This window comes from Melanerpes formicivorus, unplaced genomic scaffold (genome assembly GCF_026170545.1).
Source record: "Melanerpes formicivorus ecotype bairdi unplaced genomic scaffold, bMelFor1.0.p_v2 SCAF_10, whole genome shotgun sequence".
Taxonomy (NCBI): domain Eukaryota; kingdom Metazoa; phylum Chordata; class Aves; order Piciformes; family Picidae; genus Melanerpes; species Melanerpes formicivorus.
The window spans coordinates 24,211,070-24,232,685 of NW_027142362.1; the positions used below are offsets into that span (position 1 = coordinate 24,211,070).

A 21,616-nucleotide genomic window follows, 5' to 3' on the forward strand; every position below is an offset into this window, starting at 1 on the left:
CACTGAGAGCCACCCCTCACAGCTGTCTGTGAGCTGCCAGTGCTGCTCTCTGCATGACCAAGGCTCCTTCCATAGAACCAGAGGATTGTTTGGCTTGGAAAAGCTCTCTGAGCTCACCCAGTCCAACCAGCAACCAACCCCCCCAGGGCCACCAACCCCTGGCCCCAGCTGCCATGGCCACAGACTCTGTGAGCACCTCCGGGGCTGGGGACTCCACCACCTCCCTGGGCAGCCTCTGCCAGTCCCTGACCACTCCTGCAGCAGAGACATTGTTCCTCATCTCCAACCTTAAGCTCCCTGGCACAGCTTCAGGCCATTGCCTCTGCTTCTGTCAGCTGTGGAGCCCAACCCCACCAGGTCTTGCAGCAGGCTCCTGCAGCTCCCCAGAAGGGAATCTCTTGGCTTGGGGATTTCACAAACACCTTCCACAGCAGCCCAAGCAGCAGAGCAAACCATGCCAGGAGCTCCTTTCCATTCCACAGGCACACTTTGTGGCAAGAACCTCTCTGAAGCCCCAGAGTGACTGTGGGGTGGTGACCTGACCTTACCTGGGTCTCAGTGGAGTCCTACAGCTTCAGTTACAGAGTGACTGTTGTGTGAATCTATTCACCACAAACCAAACCTGATGGCAATTCAGCACCACACAGGCTGCACCCAACACAGGATCACAGAGCTGGCAGGGTTGGAAGGGAGCTCAAGGCTCAGCCAGCTCCAACCCCCTGCCATGGCCAGGGACACCTCACACCACAGCAGCTTGCTCACAGCCACCTCCAGCCTGGCTGCAAACACCTCCAGGCAGGAGGCTTCCACCACCTCCCTGGGCAGCCTGGGCCAGGCTCTCACCACCCTCCTGGGGAACAACTTCCTCACAGCCAAGCTGAATCTCCCCACTTCTAGTTTTGCTCCATCCCCCCCAGTCCTATCCCTCCCTGACACCCTCCAAAGTCCCTCCCCAGCTTTATTCTAGGCCCCCTTAAGGTAATGGAAGGCTTTAACCTTCACAGCCCCACAGAATGGGAGGGGTTGGAAGGAACCCCCAGAGCTCATCCAGTCCAAGGCCCTGCCAGAGCAGGGCACCCAGGGCAGGGCATAGGAACACAGCCAGGTGGGGCTGGAAAGTCTGCACAGAAGGAGACTCCACAGCCTCCCTGGGCAGCCTGCTCCAGGCCTCCTGCACCCTCACAGGAAAGAATCTTCTCCTCATTCTGAGGTGCAACCTCCTGGATTCTAGGTTGTATCCACTGTTCCTTGTCCTATCACTGGGCACCACCAAACAGAGCCTGGCACCTTCACCCTGCCCCCCAGCCCTCAGCTATTGATAGACATTGATCAGATCCCTTTCAGCCTTCTCCTCTCCAGACTAACCAGCCCCAGGGCTCTCAGTCTCTCTTCACAGGGGAGATGCTCAAGTCCCCTAAGCATCCTTGTAGCCCTCCCTAGCACCTCTTAGGTCTTTTCCAAGCTGGCTGTGATTCTTCCCCAGGCTGAACAGCCTCAGGGCTCTCAGCCTTTCTTCAGAGCAGAGGTACTCAAGCCCCCCAGTCACAGGCTCACCCCCAGCATCACAGCTTTCTGTGCTATAAAAGCCACCAAAGCTAAGGACACTCAGAGCTACTGCTAGTAGCAGGCAGTAGCAACAGAAACCATAGCAACCAAAGGCAGAGCTGCTCTCCTCCTCTTCCACCCTCTGCTTGCTACAGCTGCCACCACAGCCTCCCTGATCCCAGCCAGCCTGCTTCACAGGCACTGCCTCAGCAGCTCCTTCCAACTGCTGCAATCAAGAACACCCTCAAGGAATGGCCTGCTGGGAGTGCACAGCACCACCCCTTGAGCCCAGGCTGCAGCAAACAGCAATCTCAATCCAGTCACTCCAGAGATTCAATCAGCAGCAGCTCAGCCCCACCCAAGGGAGCCCAGCCAGGCTCTCACCAGCACAGGGAACCTGCACAGGCTCACACACTGGGGTGGGCTGGAAGGGGCCTTCAAGATCAGCCAGTGCCAAACCCCTGCCATGGGCAGGGACACCTCCCACCAGCCCAGGCTGCTCAAGGCCTCATCCAGCCTGGCCTCCAACACCTCCAGGCAGGAGGCAGCCACAGCCTCCCTGGGCAGCCTGTGCCAGAGTCTCCCTAGCCTCACTGCAAAGAATTTCTTCCTCATCTCCAGTCTCAATCTGCCCTCTCCCAGCTCAAAGCCATTGTTCCTCATCTTGTCCCTCCCAGCCCTTCTCAAAAGTCCCTCCCCAGCTCTCCTGGAGCCCTTCAGGTACTGGGAGGCTGCTCTAAAGCTTCCCTGGAGCCTTCTCTTCTCCAGGTTGAGCAGCCCCAGCTCCCCAGCCTGTCCCCACAGGGGAGGTTGCAGCCCTCTGTTCATCTTGGTGGCCTCCTCTGGACCTCCTCCAACAGTCCCATGTCCTTCCTGTGCTGTGAACTCCAGAACTGGATGCAGTGCTCCTTAATGTCTCCAGGGATGGGGCCTCAACCACTTCCCTGGGCAGCCTGCTCCAGGGTCTCACCACTCCCACTCTCAACAGCTTCCTCTTATGTCCAACCTGTGTCTCCCCTGCTCCAGTTTCAAACCAGTGTCCCTCAGCCTATCACTCCAAGCCCTTCTAAACAGTCCCTCCCCAGCCTTCCTACTGGTTCCCTTCAGGTACTGGAAGGCTGCTCTGAGGTCTCCCTGCAGCCTTCTCTTCTCCAGGCTGAACAGCCCCAACTCTCTCAGCCTGTCCCCCCAGGGGAGGTTCTGCAGCCCTCTGCTCCTCCTGGTGGCCTCCTCTGGCCCCCCTCCAACAGCCCCATGTCCTTCCTGTGCTGTGAGCTCCAGAACTGGATGCAGTGCTCCAGGTGGGGGGCTGATGAGAGCAGAGCAGAGGGGGAGAATCACTTCCTCCTCCTTCCCCTCCTACCCAGCCTACACCTGATGACTAACCCAGAGGGCACAGGACTCCACCAGTCTAAAAGCAACTGATCCTAAAGCCATCAAATTACTCCCAGTGAGTGAGTCAGGCTGCAGGAAGGAAGAAGGTGAGGGAAGAAGCCTCCAGTGAAGACACTTCTGAGCATGAAGAATGAAAATTAACCTAAGCAAGGCTCAGAATCACAAAGGAGATTACTCATGCAGTAACTTCACCCAGGACAGAGGAGAAGCAAGCTGGTGGAATCCACTGCTCCAGCAGCAAGGAGCAGCCACCCACAGCTGGACAACTTCATGAGCCAAGTGCCAGCTGCCACAGCACCCTCATCACACCCTGCAGACACTGCTTGGGTCTCCTGCCCCTCTGCTCTGACCTGGGGAGGTCACACCTGGAATACTCTGTCCTCTTTTGGGGTCCCCAGCTCAAGAGAGAAAGAGACCTGTTGGAGAGAGTCTAATGGAGGCTGCAAGGATGCCTGGAGAACCTGAACACCTCTGCTGTGAGCCTGAGAGCCCTGGGGCTCTGGAGCCTGCACAGAAGGCTGAGAGGGGTCTGATCAATAGCTGAGGGGTGGGGGGCAGGAGGGTGGAGCCAGGCTCTGGTGGTGCCCAGGGACAGCACAAGGGAGCATGGGTACAAAAACTGGAACCCAGGAGGTTCCACATCAACACCAGGAGAAGCTTCTTTGCTGTGAGGCTGCTGGAGCCTGGAGCAGGCTGCCCAGGGAGGCTGTGGAGTCTCCTGCTCTGGAGAGCTTCCAACCCCCACTGGCTGTGCTCCTGGGGGCCCTGCCCTGGGGGCCCCTGCTCTGGCTGGCTGGTCTCTGGAGGTCCCTTCCAGCCCCTGGCACTCTGTGATTCTAGAAAGCACACCCTGCACCCCCAGAGAGGACTTCTCTCCTCTGAGTCACTGGCTCCAGGCTTGCTGAGCCGGTGCCTTGACCCAGGTAGGAAGTGCTAAATTCCTGCAGGGATCAAGGGAAGCACAAAGCACAAAGCACTTAGGACAGGGTCTGGAAGAGCTGCCTGGGGTTTGCTCTGCTGCCACCCTGGGCACACTGACCAAAGAGTCCTTCCATGGACTGAGGAATGAATTCTTCAGAGCTGCACTCAATGGTAAGAGAGACAGAAACACAGAATGGTTTGGCTTGGAGAAGGCCTCTGAGATCACTGAATCCAACTTCAACCCAAGCCCCCCATGGCCACCAAACCCTGGCCCAAAGGGCCATGGCCACAGCTTTCTTGAACACCTCCAGGGCTGGGGACTCCACCACCTTCCTGGGCAGCCTCTGCCAGTCCCTGACCACTCCTGCAGCAAAGGAATCTTTCCTCCTCTCCAACCTAAGCCTCCCCTGGCACAGTTCCAGGCCATTGCCTCTCCTCCTATCCCCTGACACTAAGAAGAGCCCAAGCCCAGCTCCCTGCAGCCTCCTCTCAGGGAGCTGCAGGGAGCACTGAGGTCTCCCTCAGCCTCCTCTGCTCCACACCAACCCCTCCCCCTCAGCTCCCCCAGCTGCTCCTCCCCAGCCCTGTTCCCCAGACCCTTCCCCAGCTTTGCTGCCCTTCTCTGGCCCTGCTCCAGCCTCTCACAGCTGGGGTCACAGTAAGAGAGGCCAGGCCTGACCTCTCTGCTGCCTTCAAACCTGTCTGCAGGGTTTTTGAGTCAGGACATCTGGAGAGCACCTGAGTAACCAACTGGGGGAAAATGCAGACTGGATGTGAGGAAGAAGTTTTTCCCCAGGAGGGTGGTGAGAGCCTGGCACAGGCTGCCCAGGGAGGTGGTGGAAGCCTCCTGCCTGGAGGTGTTTGCAGCCAGGCTGGAGGTGGCTGTGAGCAAGCTGCTGTGGTGTGAGGTGTCCCTGCCCATGGCAGGGGGGTTGGAACTGGCTGAGCCTTGAGCTCCCTTCCAGCCCTGGCAGTTCTGTGGCTCTCTGATTCTAAGGCAAGAGGCAGCAGCTCCTCATACTTACATAACTGTGTTGTCATCCACTAAGATATCACAGCCATGGGCAGGGCACGAGATGGTCTGAAAGAGAAGCAAAGCAAGGTCAGGACAGGCAGAGTGTTCATCCCCTCTGCAGCACACAGCTCCCAGGCCACAGCTTCCCCTGCAGGGCAGAGCACAGGCAGCACAGGGGCCCAGCACCACCCCCCAGAGCTGCAGGATTGCTCCCACCCACAGCAGATACCTGCACCCCCTCCCCCACAGCAAGCTCTCAGGCTTGGGGCTTCCTGCTTGGCCTTTTGGGGCTATTTTAGGCTTCAGTAGGGAAGAACTCTCCCTTCCCCCTCCCCCCCCTGCTGCAGAGCCTCCAGCCCCAGCCAGGAGCTGCCAGGTACCTGTCCCATGCCTTCCTCCATGATCTTGGTGGTTAGGTATTCACTCCAGCACTGCATGCAGAACTTGTGTCCACACTCCAGGCCAGTGAAGTACTGCAAGGAGGAAAAGAGCATCAGGCACTGCACCCAGCACCACACAACATCACACCCTGCAGCAGCAGCCTGGGGATTCACCCAGCACTGCACCCAGCACTGCACCCAGCACTGCACCCAGCACCACACAACATCACACCCTGCAGCAGCAGCCTGGGGATTCACCCAGCACTGCACCCAGCACTGCACCCAGCACTGCACCCAGCACCACACAACATCACACCCTGCAGCAGCAGCCTGGGGATTCACCCAGCACTGCACCCAGCACTGCACCCCAGAGCATCCCCCACTCAGCACTACTGTAGCAGCACAGAGTGCTCTGGCTTTCAAGGCACCACTGAGAGTCTCCTTTCCAACCCCCCTGCATTCAGCAGGGACATCTCCAGCCAGAGCAGGCTGCTCAGGTCCCATCCATCCTGACCTTCAATGTCTCCAGGGATGGGGCCACCAGCTCCTCCCTGGGCAGCCTGTTGCAGTGCCTCCCCAGCCTCCCTGTGCAGAACTTCCTCCTCATGTTCAGCCTAGCTCTGTCCTGCTCCACTTTCAAACCATTGGCCCTCATCCTCTCCCCACAGGCCCTTCTGAGCAGCCCCTCCCCAGCCTTGCTCTAGGACCCCTTCAGATATTGAAATGCAGCTCTGAGGTCTCCCTGGAGCCTTCTCCTCTCCAGGCTGAGCAGCCCCAGCTCTCCCAGCCTGTCCTCACAGGAGAGGTGCTGCAGGCCTCTGGTCATCTTTGTGGCCAGGAGCAGGACATCCCCCTAGAGCTGGGGGATTCACTCCATCACTGCACCCAACAACAAAGAACAGGCACTGGAGTTTCAGCATGGAGGCAGGATTGGAGGTGAGGTCTGAGCAGAGCAGAGCCCAGGGGCAGGATCCCCTCTGCTGTCCTCTGCCCACCCTGCTCTGGCTGCAGCCCAGCACACAGCTGCCTGAGGGCTGCAGGAGGCACTGCTGGCTCCTGGGGAGCTGCTCAGCAGCCCCAAGGCTCTTTTGTTTTCCTTTAAGATGCTCTGCTGTCTTCTCCCCTCCCCTTGCTGCCACATGCAGGTGCTGCCCAGACGTCAAAGCACAGACACAGTGCCACACACAGCCTCAGGCAGCTCCCTCTTGCCTGGGAAATCAAGTGATGGGCAAGCAGCCTGGGGAAGGCCAAAGGCTGCCCCAAGCCTGCTGCCTCTCACCCTGGGCAGGTCACTGCTTGAGGGCTTTGCTCTTCCAACAGCCCTGGGCTCACACAAGCACAGAAGGGGTTGGGTTGGAAGGGACCTGCAACATCAGCCAGTGCCAGCCCCCTGCCATGGGCAGGGACCCCTCCCCCCAGCCCAGGCTGCTCAAGGCCTCATCCAGCCTGGCCTTCAACACCTCCAGGCAGGAGGCAGCCACAGCCTCCCTGGGCAACCTGTGCCAGAGTCTCCCCAGCCTCACTGCAAAGAATTTCTTCCTCATCTCCAGTCTCAATCTCTCCTCTCCAAGCTCAAAGCCATTTTCCTCAGCCTGGCACTCCCAGCCCTTGTCCAAAGTCCCTCCCCAGCTCTCCTGGAGCCCCTTCAGGTACTGGAAGGTTGCTCTGAGGTCTGCCTGGAGCCTTCTCCTCTCCAGGCTGCACAGCCCCAGCTCCCCCAGCCTGTCCCCACAGGGGAGGTTCTGCAGCCTCTGATTCTCTTCTCAGCCAATAAGATCAAACAAGTGCCCCACCCTGAGATATCATCAAATGTAAGGAGCTTGAAGGGCAAAAGAAAGCTGCTCCCCTCTGGGGGACAGGCTGCAACAGCAGCAGGATGCTCTGCAGCAAGGAGAGCCCAAACTGCCTCCCTTGAGCATGAGAGGCTCAAGAGTGTGGAGTCCCCATCACTGGGGGGGTTTGAGAGGAGCCTGGCTGAGGCACTTGGTGCCATGGGTTAGGAAAGAGGTTGAGCTGCTGGAAGGTGTCCAGAGAAGGGCAAGGAGGCTGGGGAGGGGTCTGGAGCACAGCCCTGGGAGGAGAGGCTGAGGGAGCTGGGCTTGCTTAGCCTGCAGAAGAGGAGGCTCAGGGGAGACCTTCTTGCTCTCTGCAACTCTCTGCAGGGAGGTTGGAGCCAGCTGGGGGTTGGTCTCTTCTGCCAGGCAGGCAAGCAGCCCCAGAACAAGAGGACACAGTCTGCAGCTGTGCCAGGGGAGGTTTAGGCTGGAGGTGAAGAAGAAGTTCTTCCCAGACAGAGAGATTGGCCCTTGGGCTGTGCTGCCCAGGGAGGTGGTGGAGTCCCCATGCCTGGAGGTGTTTAGGAAGAGCCTGGCTGAAGCACTTGGTGCCATGGTTGAGCTGATCAGATGGTGCTGGGTGATAGGCTGGACTCAATGATCTCCAAGGTCTTTTCCAACCTGGTGAATTCTGTTCCATTCTAATCCAAAACTTTGGTTGCTTTGGAAGCCAAAAGAGTGCAGCAGCAGAGCTCAGGGGGAGGAAGCTGACAGCCACAGGGTGCCCAGGCTCAGCACCTCAGTGAGTGGGGAAAAAAGCAACCTCCTGACTTTTGAGCCATTCCTGAAGGCATCTGGTGCTGCAGCAGATGCTGCTGTGTCCCAGTGACGTCCCCTGGCAGCCAGGGGGATGATGGAAACGCCACAACAGCTCTGACCTTCGGGATGCCAGCTGCACCCAGCCTGGGGACAGCACTGACTGCCCCCAGAATTAGGACTTCTCCACATAATAAAGCTTGGAAGAACACCTGAGGAGCAGAGGGCTGCAGAGCCTCTCCTGTGGGGACAGGCTGAGAGAGTTGGGGCTCTTCAGCCTGGGGAAGAGAAGGCTGCAGGGAGACCTCAGAGCTGCATTTCAATATCTGCAGGGGACCCACAGGCAGGCTGGGGAGGGGCTGCTCAGAAGGGGCTGTGGGGAGAGGAGAAGGGGCAATGGCTTTGAGCTGGAGCAGGGCAGAGTTAGGCTGGGCATCAGGAGGAAGCTCTGCACAGGGAGAGTGGAGAGACCCTGGCACAGGCTGCCCAGGGAGGTGGCTGAGGCCTCACCCCTGGAGACATTGCCGATGAGGCTGGCTGTGGCCCTGGGCAGCCTGCTCTGGCTGGAGCTGTCCCTGCTGAGTGCAGGGGGCTTGGCCAAGATGAGCTTTGACAATGCCTTCCCACCCAAAGGCATCAGTGTCTGTGAGCAGGGAGCAGCTCCTCCTCTCCTGCAGCAAGCACACCCCAGGAAGCTGGAGAGCACAGCTCCTGGTGTCAGGCAGGGAGGAGCTCTGCTGGGTGCCCACAGGAAAGGCAGGCAGCACACCCCCTGGCAGCCTGCACACACCTCCCAGCAGCTTGCAGCTACTTTCCTGCCTTGGAGGGAGTTCCCCATTGCTGCTGGCTGAGCTGACAGCAGATGTCCAGGGAGGAAGCTGACACCAGGCCATGCAGTCCAAGGCCCAGCGTGGCTTCTGAAGCAGGACTGTGTCAGAGGGGACAGCTCTGCTTTCCCCCTGTCTGTCCTCATCAGCTGGTTCCCCTGGCAAAGCCAAGCACCAGCAGCAGCACACTGCCAGTGGAGCCCTGGCCCTGCTCCTCTGGGAGCACCAGAGAAGGGATCAGCTGCTCCAGGCTGGGGTCACCAGGCCCACCTCACCCTGCCTTTGTTCTTCACTTCAGGAATGATGAGATGTCATCTGACATCTGACACTCCATGAATGAGACTAAGTCATCTGGGTGTCCTCACAGAGCAGCTGAGCCTGGGAGGGACCTTACAGATCATTCTCCAGGCTGAACCCCCCCCAACCATCCCAGCCTGGCCTCACAGCAGAGGGCTTCCAGCCCTGCCAGCACTGCTGTGGCCTCCTCTGGCCCTGCTCCACCAGGTCCCTGTCTGTGCTGAGGGCTCCAGAGCTGCCCCAGCACTGCAGGGGAGTCTGAGCAGAGCACAGCAGAGGGGCAGAATCCCCTCCCTGCCCCTGCTGCCCACACTGCTGGGGATCAGTGAGGGGAGAGAAGGAGAGGGAGGGGGGAGAGGGAGGGGGAGAGGGAGAGGGAGAGGGAGAGGGAGAGGGAGAGGGAGAGGGGGAGGGAGAGGGAGAGGGAGAGGGAGAGGGGGAGGGAGAGGGGGAGAGGGAGAGGGGAAGAGGAGGAAGGGAAGGGGGAGGGGGAGAAAGAGGGGGAAGTGGAGGGAGAGGGAGGGAGAGGGAAGGGGAGGGGCAGGCTCATCTCTCTGCAGCTGCTGCAGCCCAGGCCCTGGCTCCCCGCCGTGGCTGCCGGTGCCCATCGCCGGCTCCGGAGCAGCCTGAGGCCTGAGTTTGCCTCTCAAGGCTCTGCCGGAGCAATGCTCCCAGGCTCCGCTGGCAGGACGCTGGGGCTGGGGAGCAGGGCCAGGCTGGGCCAGGCAGGGCCAGGCAGAGCCAGGCAGGGCCAGGCAGGGCCAGGCTGGCAGGCACTCACCGAGTTGGGGTAGTTGAGATAGCAGATCTGGCAAGGCATGTCCTGGGCCGAGGACCTGGTGTTCATCTGGCGCGTCCGGGACTTCTTGCTGGGGTTGATGACGTGGCACTCGGCAAAGAGCTTCTCCAGGTTGCCATCAAAGTACCTGCAGGCACACAGCACCAAGGCTTACCCACCTCCCTCTGGGCCACCTGCCAGACTCCACTTGGGAGCTTTCACAGGCTCACAGGAGGTTAGGGGTTGGAAGGGACCTCTGGAGATCCCCAAGTCCAAGCCCCTGCCAGAGCAGGAGCAGAGAATCCAGCACAGGTCACACAGAACACATCCAGGTGGGGCTGGAAAGGCTCCAGAGCAGGAGACTCCACAACCTCTCTGGGCAGCCTGCTCCAGTGCTCTGGGACCTCACAGTGCAGAAGTTCCTCCTCCTGGTGAGGTGGAACCTCTTGTGCTGCAGTTTCCATCCACTGCCCCTTGGCCTGTCCCAGGGCACAGTGAGCAGAGGCTGTCCCTGTCCCTTCCTTCCTGACCCCCAGCCCTCAGCTATTGATAGACATTGATCAGATCTCCTCTCAGCCTTCTCCTCTCCAGACTCAACAGCCCCAGGGCTCTCAGCCTCTCCTCCCCAGGCAGTGCTGCAGTCCCTTCAGCATCCTGGTAGCCTCCCTTGGGCTCTCTCCAGCAGATCCCTGTCCCTCCTGAGCTGGGCAGCCCAGAGCAGGACAGAGGTTTGGCTGATAGGCTCCCAGCAAGCTCCTCCACCTGGCAGGGAGGACTAAACTTGAAGGGATCACTAGCAGGCAGCTCAGCCTCCTCCTGCCACTGACACCCCCCCCACCACCACATCTCCTTCTCCAGCCTGCAGCAGCTGGGAGGAACTCATCCAAGCTGGCAGTGAAGCACACAGCCCTCACTCAAACCCAGCAATCAAACACCCACCCCCCCTCCCCCACCCCCCAGAGGGTGCCACCTACCTAGGGAGAACTCCCACATTTACCCACACTGCAGCCAGGTGAAGAGTTAAAGGTCAGAGAGCTGGGGCTGCTCAGCCTGGAGAAGGCTCCAGGAGCTCCACAGCAGCCTGCCAGCACCTGCAGGGGCTCCAGGAGAGCTGGGGAGGGACTTTTGAGAAGGGCTGGGAGTGATAGGATGAGGAACAATGGCTTGGAGCTGGGAGAGGGGAGATTGAGACTGGAGAGGAGGAAGAAATTCTTTGCAGTGAGGCTGGGGAGACTCTGGCCCAGGCTGCCCAGGGAGGCTGTGGCTGCCTCCTGCCTGGAGGTGTTGAAGGCCAGGCTGGATGAGGCCTTGAGCAGCCTGGGCTGGGGGGAGGGGTCCCTGCCCATGGCAGGGAGTTGGAGCTGGGGATCTTGAGGCAAGGCTCAGGAGCCTGCCCCAGGGGCAGGTTTCAACTCAGCACAAGGAGCTCTGAGGTGAGGAAGAAATTCTTCCCAGCAAGAGAGATTGGCCCTTGGGCTGTGCTGCCCAGGAAGGTGGTGGAGTCCCCATGCCTGGAGGTGCTTAAGAAGAGCCTGGCTGAGGCACTTGGTGCCATGGTTGAGTTGATCAGATGGTGCTGGGGGACAGGTTGGACTGGATGATATCAAAGGTCTTTTCCAGCCTGATCTATTCTATTCTATTCTATTCTATTCTATTCTATTCTATTCTATTCTATTCTATTCTATTCTATTCTATTCTACTCTACTCTATTCTATTCTATTCTCCAGCATCCATTCTCCTCATCACCAACTCTGCTTTTTCCACTTCTGGACTGCACAGACACAGCAGTGAATTCCTTTCAGGTTCTGCCCTTTCCTCCCTGCTTCCCAGCACCAAGCCCAGCCCTGCACCAAGGCTCTTGGCAGGGCTGAAGCTGTCCACTCCTCTCTTTCCTCCTGCACCAAGGCTCTTGGCAGGGCCCTGAAGCTGTCCACTCCTCTCTTTTCTCCTGCACCAAGGCTCTTGGCAGGGCCCTGAAGCTGTCCACTCCTCTCTTTCCTCCTGCACCAAGGCTTTTGGCAGGGCTGAAGCTGTCCACTCCTCTCTTTCCTCCTGCACCAAGGCTCTTGGCAGGGCTGAAGCTGTCCACTCCTCTCTTTCTTCCTCCACCAAGGCTTTTGGCAGAGCCCTGAAGCTGTCCACTCCTCTCTTTCCTCCTGCACCAAGGCTTTTGGCAGGGCTGAAGCTGTCCACTCCTCTCTTTCCTCCTGCACCAAGGCTTTTGGCAGGGCTGAAGCTGTCCACTCCTCTCTTTCCTCCTGCACCAAGGCTTTTGGCAGGGCTGAAGCTGTCCACTCCTCTCTCCTCCTCCACCAAGGCTTTTGGCAGGGCCCTGAAGCTGTCCACTCCTCTCTTTCCTCTCAGGTCCCTCCTGCTGCTGCTCACTGCCTAGCCACAGTTTCTAGGTGTCACCCAAGCCTATCCAAGGCAGCATCACAGAGACAAAGCTTTTTCATCCCCCCCCACGTTTCTAGTGCATCCCTTGGGATCTCTACCTCAGTGCAGGAGCATTTGTGAATGCCAGGGGCCAGCAGAGCTGCAGTGGCAGAGCTCCTCCTGCCACACACAGTTTCCCACCTGTTAAGCCTCTGCTGAAGAGCACTGAGCCCAAAGGAAAGCAGCCAGCCAGGTGCCTACAGAGTCAGACCCTGCATGGAAGGGGAAGAGGCAAGCTGGGCTGGCAGCCAAGCCTCCAGGCCCATCCTGGCATCTGTCCTCTGCTCAGAGGGAGCAGTGACATGTGGCCACCAAGAGGAACATCTCTGGCGGCTGCCCTGCCTCTGTCTGCACCTCCAGGGACTGCAGAAGGTCTTTGGTTGCAGGCTAAAATACTTTTCTCCTCAGATGACCTGGGGAAGGCACATCAAGTGGCTTCTGAGGCTCTTCATCCTGACAGCTTCAGCCCAAAAGCTGCCCCCAGGAGGGACAGATGCCACCAGCCACAGTAAAACTGGAGGGCAATCAAGAGAGAAGTCCTGAGCTCAGTCAGTTCCTTCACTCACTGCTGAGGCTCTGTGGCCAAGCTCTGCCTCCTGGTCTCCTGTCTCTATCAACCCAGCCCAAGACAGAGGAAAACACAACACTGAGAGCCACAGAATGTTGGAGTGGTTTGGGTTGGAAAAGACCCTTCAAGGTCCTCCACCCCAACCATCCTCTGCTGGTGCTGAACCACAGCCCTCAGCACCACAGCTACACAGCTCTGAGACACCCCCAGGGATGGGGATTCAACCACCTCCCTGGGCAGCCTGGGCCAGGCTCTGAGAACTCCTGCAGGTAGGAAAGAGGTTGAGATGCTGGAAGGTGTCCAGGGAAGGGCAAGGAGGCTGGGGAGGGGTCTGGAGCACAGCCCTGGGAGGAGAGGCTGAGGGAGCTGAGGAATAAATTCTTCCCAGAGGGAGAGATTGGCCCTTGGGCTGTGCTGCCCAGGGAGGTGGTGGAGTCCCCATCCCTGGAGGTGTTTAGGAAGAGCCTGGCTGAGGCACTTGGTGCCATGGTTGAGTTGATCAGATGGTGCTGGGGGACAGGTTGGACAGGGTGATCTCCAAGGTCTTTTCCAACCTGGTGAATTCTATTCTATTCCATTCTATTCCATTCTATTCTATTCCATTCCATTCCATTCCATTCCTCCTGTTTCAATGGCTTCTACCTATTGCCCCTTGTGCTGGCATTGGGCACCCCCCAGCAGAGCCTGGCTCCAGCCTCTGGGCACTCACCCTGCACAGCTTCAGCAACAGCAATGAGGTCACCCTCAGGCTCCTCCTCTCCAAGCTACAGAGCCTCAGCTCCCTCAGGCTCTCCTCATGAGGATCTTCCACTGCCTGCAGCATCTTTGTGGCTCTGTGCTGGACTCTCTCAAGCAGTTCCCTGAGGTCCTTCCTGAACTGAGGGGCCCAGAACTGGACACAAGATTCCAGCTGTGGCCTCAGCAGGGCAGAGCAGTGGGGCAGGAGAACTTCTCTTGACCTCCTCACCACAGCCCCTCTGTGGTGCCACTGGTTTCTGTCTGGCCCTGGAGCTGTTGCCAGCCAGCCAGGTCCATCCAGGCTCCTGACTTAGACACAGCTCAGACTCCAACCCTGCTGCAGCAGATGGCCTGAATTGGTGTGAAGAAACACTGAGGGGTGGGTGCCAAGGGGAGGGGGCCCAGCTCTTTTCAGTGGTGTGCAGCAACAAGCCAAGGAACAATGGACACCAACTTGAACACAGCAGGTTCCAGCTCAACAGGAGGAGGAATCTGTTCCCAGTGAGGCTGCTGGAGGCCTGGAGCAGGCTGCCCACAGAGGTTGTGGAGTCTCCTGCTCTGGAAGCTTTCAAAAGCCACCTGGCTGCATTCCTGTGTGCCCTGCCCTGGGTGATGCTGCTCTGGCAGGGGCTTGGACTGGATGAGCTCTGGAGGTCCCTTCCAGCCCCTAACACTCTGTGAGTCTGAGCACAGCACGTCACTCAGCACCCATGAGAAGTGCAGCAGGGGCAGATGCTCAGGCCCAGGAGCAGGCTGTGCCCAGGCAGGTTGGAGCAGATGATCTCTGAGGTGCTTTCCAACCGAAGCCATTCTATGCTCCCATGATCATTCTCAGCTCCATGACTGCTCCAAAGTCATCATTCTGCATCCTGCCTGGAGTGACCACCTGCCTCCCACCATCAGGGAGAGTGTGGCCAGCAGGAGCAGGGAGGTCATTGTGCCCTGGGCTCAGCACTGCTTAGGCCACAGCTCGAGTCCTGTGTCCAGTTCTGGGCTCCTCAGTTTCAGAAGGAGATTGAGAGACTTGAAGGTGTCCAGAGAAGGGCAAGGAGGCTGGGGAGGGGTCTGGAGCACAGCCCTGTGAGGAGAGGCTGAGGGAGCTGGGCTTGCTTAGCCTGCAGAAGAGGAGGCTCAGGGGAGACCTTCTTGCTCTCTCCAACTGCCTGCAGGGAGGTTGGAGCCAGGTGGGGGTTGGGCTCTTCTGCCAGGCAGGCAAGCAGCCCCAGAACAAGAGGACACAGTCTCAAGCTGTGCCAGGGGAGGTTTAGGCTGGAGGTGAGGAAGAAGTTCTTCCCAGCAAGAGAGATTGGCCCTTGGGCTGTGCTGCCCAGGGAGGTGGTGGAGTCCCCATCCCTGGGGGTGCTCAAGAGGGGACTGGATGTGGCCCTTGGAGCCCTGGTTTGGTTGTCAGGAGGTGCTGGGTGTTAGGTAACAGGTTGGACTCTGAGGCCTTTCCCAGCCTGGTTGATTCTGTGATCACCTTGACCTGTGCAACAACCACAGGACCTTCCTCAAGCCCCAGAGGCAGGGCTGGGCCTCCTGCTTTGAGCACAGGAGGAGCCCTGCAGAGGGCTCTGTGGAAGCTGCTTGGGGACCCAGTGGCAGAAAGCAGCTCCTGGGAAGCAAATGCTGGGAGCATTTTCCTGGCATCAGGCAGCAGCAGAGCTGTGGCAGGTGTGCAGCTGGCTCCCACTGTGCACTCCCCCAGGAGCAGGGCAGGAGAATGAAGCTCAGGGCTCTGATGTGCACAAAGGCCTCCCTGGGGCACTGGGGATGCTGCTGTGTGGCCCAAGGGCTGTGGCTGGGGACTGCCAGAGCCTGCAGGCTAATAGGTCACATGGAGGTGGCTCACAGCCCCCTCTGGGAAACCCCACAGCTCAGCTCCATGGGGGGCCACATTCTGCCTGCCCTGAAGGAGCTTTTGGTGAGAAGAAGAAAAACTACTGAGTCAAGGGCTGCCATCCCAGCACCTACACAGACAACCAAGGAGAGGGAGCTCTGCCCTGAGCAAAACAAGAGAGAGCTGCAGGACCTCCCCTGTGGGGACAGGCTGGGAGAGCTGGGGCTGCTCAGACTGGAGAAGAGGATCCTAGAATGGCTCAGGTTGGAAGGGCCCTCAAGAGATATCCACTCTGCCCCCCTGGCCATGGGCAGGGACACCTCTCAACTAGACTCAGCTGCTCAAGGCCTCATCCAACCTGCCCTGAACACCCCCAAGGAGGAGGCAGCCACAACCTCCCTGGGCAGCCTGTGCCAGAGCCTCACCACCCTCAGACTGAAGAACTTCTTCCCCAGCTCCAGTCCGACCCTGCTCTCCCTCAGCTTCAAACCATTCCCCCTTGGCCTGGCTCCAGGCCCCCTCAGGAGAAGTCTCTCTGCAGCCTTCCTGTAGGCTCCCTTCAGGTACTAGAAGGCAGCTCTAAGGTCCCCCCAGAGTCTTCTCTTCTCCAGGCTGAAGCCCCCCAGCTCCCTCAGCCTGGCCTCAGAGCAGAGCTGCTCCAGCCCCTGGATCATCCTTGAGGCCTCCTCTGGATCCCATACTTTGGTGTTGCTCTTGTGCTGGGTGAGGGAACAGGAACTTGTTCTTGCTCCAGAGCCTGCTCAGCCTGGGAGGTTGCTCCTGCTTCAAGGGGCAACTAACTGCAACCACCTCTCTGAAGTCTAAGTCATGAACACCACTAAACCAGGGAGCCTTGCCCAGCCTAGGGGGGAACACCCTCCCTGCCCAGGGTGCTGCTTTCCTCCATTCCCACACTCATCTGGGAACAGAAGACTGCCCCAGGAGTGAAGCAGGGTGTGCTGGCTGCTGGGCTGGGTGCTGCTTACCTCTCCATCAGCTTCTCTTTGTCCCAGTTGAAGTGGCTGAGCAGTATTCGAGTGATGGTCGCTGGGTTCTGGAGGAAGGGAAGAGAAAGAAACACTGAATGGCCTTGCTGGCTGCCCCAGCAGCTTGGGCTGCCCCAGCAGCTTGGGCTGCCCCTGGGAGGACAGCCAGCAGGGCTCCCAGCAGGCACACAGGGAGATCAGGGTGGCAGTGAGAGCCTGGGCAGGCACTCCTGGCAGCTAACACCGCAGGGCTCAGCAGAGCCTTCTCTTCCCCAGGCTGGACAGCCCCAGCTCTCTCAGCCTGTCCCCACAGCCTTCTGCTCACCCTGGTGGCCTCCTCTGGAGCCACTCCAGCTGCTCCATGGCTCTCTTGCACTGGGGGCCCCTGAGCCAGACACAGTGCCCCCAGTGAGGTCCCACCAAGGTCCTCTGAAGTGCTCAGCTGCTCCTGAAGCAGCCCCAAAGCCCTCAGACCCTCTGCAATGATACAGCCCAGGAAGGTCAGCAATGAGAGCTGGCTTGCACTGCTCTACAGCTTCTTCCTGCTCAGCCTGGATCATCCCCCAGGCTGTGGTTCCAGGAGCAAAGGAACCCAGCACACAGCTCCTCCTACACCCCACAACCACGCTGGAGCTCCCTAACCCACTCCCTGGGCTGGTTTGGCACCAGCAGAGCAGCAGGGGGCCCCGGGACTGCCTCTCTGTGCTCTGCCATCTGACACCCAGGGGAAGTCTGCCTCAGGGCACACTGTCAGCAGCCTCTCCTGAAAAGTAGGACACAAAGCAGCAGCGATTTGCAGGGCCTGGAGAGCTGCAGCTACAGCCTGAAGCTGCCAGAAGCCAACCCTGCCGGCCAAGGCAGGGATCCCACCCCAGCCCCAGCCTCAGCCACAGGCTCCCCAGGCCAGGGCTGCTCTGTGCTGCAGGCCTGCAGCTCACTCCCTCAAACCTGCACCTCCCTCCCCCCTTCTCCTCTGAGCTGGGGTCACTGCTCCCCTGCAGCAGCTCCTCCAGCTGTGCCACTGCCTGGTGCCACAGCATCCCACAGACAGCTGCAGTAGCACAGGGCAGGGGGCAGGGGGCAGGGGGACAGGGGGCAGGGGGGCAGGGGGCAGGGGGACAGGGGGGTAGGGGAGGCAGGGAGGCAGGGGGCAGGGGAGGCAGGGAGGGCAGGGGGGCAGGGGGGTAAGGGGGCAGGGGGGGCAGGGGAGGCGGGGGGGGCAGGAGGGACGGGGGGGGGCAGGGAGGCAGGGGGGATGTGGGGGGCAGGGGGCATGGGGGCAGGGGGGGCAGGGAGGGCAGGGAGGCAAGGGGGGCAGGGAGGGCAGGGGGGCAGGGGGGCAGGGAGGGCAGGGAGGCAAGGGGGCAGGGAGGGCAGGGGGGGCAGGGGGGGCAGGGGGGGCAGGGGAGGCTGGGGGTAGGGCTGCAGGGGAGGCAGGGGGGCAGGGAGGATGGGGGGGGCAGGGGGGGACAGGGGGGGCAGGGGGCAGGGGGGGCAGCATCTTTCAGCAGTGAGACCAGCAAACAGCCCCTGGAATGCAGCCCTGGGGGCAGGCTGCAGCAGGAAGGTTACACAAGGAGGGAGGCTGCCCTGCCCCACCAAGGGCTGCACAGCTCCTCGGGGGCCAGGGCCAGGCAGCCTCCCACCCCCCCCAGCAGCTTCTGAGCCCTGAGCCAGCCGAGGGAGCGCTCCACAGAGCTGGGAGGGCAAAGCTGCCACAGGCTGTGGGGCAGGAAACCCAGAAGCTGCCACAGCCAACCTCTCTGCGCTGGGAACACAGCTCCCAGAGCTGCCTCCAGCCAGCCTCCAGGGCCAGCCAGCCCCAGGGGCACCACCAAGCAGCACCCCAGAGGCTGCTGTGCTGACAGCCAGGCACCACCAAGCAGCACACAGCCCCCTAACCCCCAGCACCCCAATCCCCAGCACCCCAATCCCCAGCACCCCAACCCTCAGCCCCCAACCCCCAGCACCCCAACCCCCAGCACCCCAATCCCCAGCACCACAATCCCCAGCACCCCAACCCTCAGCCCCCAACCCCCAGCACCCCAACCCCCAGCACCCCAATCCCCAGCATCACAACCCCCAGCTCCCAACCCTCAGCCACCCAACCCCCAGCCCCCAACCCTCAGCCACCCAACCCCCAGCTCCCAACCCTCAGCCACCCAACCCCCAGCCCCCAACCCTCAGCCACCCAACCCCCAGCACCCCAACCCCCAGCACCCCAATCCCCAGCACCCCAATCCCCAGCATCACAACCCCCAGCACCCCAACCCCCAGCACCCCAATCCCCAGCCCCCAACCCTCAGCACCCCAAAACCCCAAGCCTCAGCACCCCAACCCCAGCCCCCAACCCCCAACTCTCAGCACCCCAACCCTCAGCACCCCAAAACCCCAAGCCTCAGCACCCCAGCACAAATCCAGGCTGGGTGAGGAGTGGCTGAGAGCAGCCTGGAGGAGAAGGCCTTGGGGGTGTCAGTGGGTGCCAAACTCCCCAGGAGCCAGCAGTGGTCCCTGGCAGCCCAGAGCCAGCTGAGTGCTGAGCTGCAGCCAGAGCAGGGAGAGCAGCAGCACAGGGAGGGGATTCTGCCCCTCTGCTCTGCTCAGAGCCCAGCTGCAGCACTGCAAGGCTGCAGGGAGCTGGGGGTTGGGCTCTGCTCCCTGGCCTCTGGAGACAGAAGCGGAGGCAATGGCCTGAAGCTGTGCCAGGGGAGGGTTAGGTTGGAGATGAGGAACAATGTCTCTGCTGCAGGAGTGCTCAGGGACTGGCAGAGGCTGCCCAGGGAGGTGGTGGAGTCCCCAGCCCCGGAGGTGCTCACAGAGTCTGTGGCCATGGTACCTGGGGCCAGGGGCTGGTGGCCCTGGGGGGGGTTGGTTGCTGGCTGGCCTGGACACCTGGCCCTGAACACCTCCAGGCAGGAGGCAGTCACAGCCTCCCTGGGCAGCCTGTGCCAGAGTCTCCCCAGCCTCACTGGAAAGAATTTCTTCCTCATCTCCAGTCTCAGTTTCTCCTCTCCCAGCTCAAAGCCATTGTTCCTCATCCTGGCACTCCCAGCCCTTGTCCAAAGTCCCTCCCCAGCTCTCCTGGAGCCCTTCAGGCCCTGGAAGGCTGCTCTGAGGTCTGCCTGGAGCCTTCTCTTCCCCAGGCTGAACAGCCCCAGCTCTCCCAGCCTGGCCCCAGAGGGGAGGTTCTGCAGCCCTCCCTGGGCTGCTCCAGGTCCCTCTTGTGCTGGGGGCACCAGCACTGCAGGCAGTGCTGCAGGTGAGCTCTGACAACCCAGCTGTACCCAGCCAGACACAGGCAGCAGAAGGCAAACTGCACTGCAGGGCTCTGCTGGAGGCTGCAGCAGCACAGCTGCTTCCCAAGGGCAATGTGAGGCAGGCAAGGCCAGAGCTGGCCTGGAGCTGAGGGCAGGGAGCTGCTGCTGGCCAGAGAGGAAGGGCAGGGAGCAAAGCAGCCACTCTGCTGGAACCCTCCAGAGCTGCTGTCACATCTCACTGACACGCCAGCACAAAGCTCTGCCCAGCCAAGCACAGCCAGGCCCTCAGCACTGCTTTATTAGGGCTCACACAGCAGCCAGGCCCCAGCTGGGCCTCAGACAGGTCCCCTGCAGCACAGCTCCCCTGCAGCACAGCTCCCCCTGCAGCACAGCACCCCTGCAGCACAGCTCCCCCTGCAGCACAGCTGCCCCTGCATCACACCTCCCCCTGCATCACACCTCCCCCTGCAGCACAGCTCCCCCTGCAGCACAGCTCCCCCTGCAGCACAGCACCCCTGCAGCACAGCTCCCCCTGCATCACACCTCCCCCTGCAGCACAGCTCCCCCTGCAGCACAGCACCCCTGCAGCACAGCTCCCCCTGCATCACACCTCCCCCTGCAGCACAGCTCCCCCTGCAGCACAGCACCCCCTGCAGCACAGCACCCCCTGCAGCACAGCTCCCCTGCAGCACAGCACCCCCTGCAGCACAGCTCTCCCTGCAGCACAGCTCCCCCTGCAGCACAGCACCCCCTGCAGCACAGCTGCCCCTGCAGCACAGCTCCCCCTGCAGCACAGCTCCCCCTGCAGCACAGCTCCCCTGCAGCACAGCTCCCCTGCAGCACAGCACCCCCTGCAGCACAGCACCCCCTGCAGCACAGCTCCCCTGCAGCACAGCACCCCCTGCAGCACAGCTCTCCCTGCAGCACAGCACCCCCTGCAGCACAGCTGCCCCTGCAGCACAGCTGCCCCTGCAGCACAGCTCTCCCTGCAGCACAGCTGCCCCTGCAGCACAGCTGCCCCTGCAGCACAGCTCTCCCTGCAGCACAGCTCCCCCTGCAGCACAGCTGCCCCTGCAGCACAGCTCTCCCTGCAGCACAGCTCTCCCTGCAGCACAGCTCCCCCTGCAGCACAGCACCCCTGCAGCACAGCTGCCCCTGCAGCACAGCTGCCCCTGCAGCACAGCACCCCCTGCAGCACAGCTCCCCTGCAGCACAGCACCCCCTGCAGCACAGCTCTCCCTGCAGCACAGCTCTCCCTGCAGCACAGCTGCCCCTGCAGCACAGCTCCCCCTGCAGCACAGCTCCCCCTGCAGCACAGCTGCCCCTGCAGCACAGCTCCCCCTGCAGCACAGCTGCCCCTGCAGCACAGCTCCCCCTGCAGCACAGCTCCCCCTGCAGCACAGCTGCCCCTGCAGCACAGCACCCCCTGCAGCACAGCTCCCCCTGCAGCACAGCTGCCCCTGCAGCACAGCTCTCCCTGCAGCACAGCTCCCCCTGCAGCACAGCTGCCCCTGCAGCACAGCTGCCCCTGCAGCACAGCTCCCCCTGCAGCACAGCTCCCCCTGCAGCACAGCTGCCCCTGCAGCACAGCTGCCCCTGCAGCACAGCTCTCCCTGCAGCACAGCTCTCCCTGCAGCACAGCTCCCCCTGCAGCACAGCTGCCCCTGCAGCACAGCTCTCCCTGCAGCACAGCTCTCCCTGCAGCACAGCTCCCCCTGCAGCACAGCTGCCCCTGCAGCACAGCTGCCCCTGCAGCACAGCTCCCCCTGCAGCACAGCACCCCTGCAGCACAGCACCCCCTGCAGCACAGCTCCCCCTGCAGCACAGCTGCCCCTGCAGCACAGCTCTCCCTGCAGCACAGCTCTCCCTGCAGCACAGCTCCCCCTGCAGCACAGCTGCCCCTGCAGCACAGCTCTCCCTGCAGCACAGCTCTCCCTGCAGCACAGCTCCCCCTGCAGCACAGCTGCCCCTGCAGCACAGCTCTCCCTGCAGCACAGCTCTCCCTGCAGCACAGCTGCCCCTGCAGCACAGCTCTCCCTGCA

General features: G+C 61.1%; 1 protein-coding gene across 1 annotated transcript in view; it reads right to left on the reverse strand.

Moving 5' to 3' along the window:
• Positions 1 to 21,616, reverse strand: part of ARIH1 (ariadne RBR E3 ubiquitin protein ligase 1) — an 87,999-nt gene that overhangs the window by 27,221 nt on the left and 39,162 nt on the right. The window contains exons 2-5 of the mRNA XM_068144300.1: positions 16,318 to 16,385; positions 9,753 to 9,897; positions 5,257 to 5,349; positions 4,887 to 4,942 (exon numbers count right to left, since the gene is read on the reverse strand). Of these exons, the coding sequence (XP_068000401.1) occupies positions 4,887 to 4,942; positions 5,257 to 5,349; positions 9,753 to 9,897; positions 16,318 to 16,385 (362 nt within the window). The remainder of the gene's footprint in view (positions 1 to 4,886; positions 4,943 to 5,256; positions 5,350 to 9,752; positions 9,898 to 16,317; positions 16,386 to 21,616) is intronic.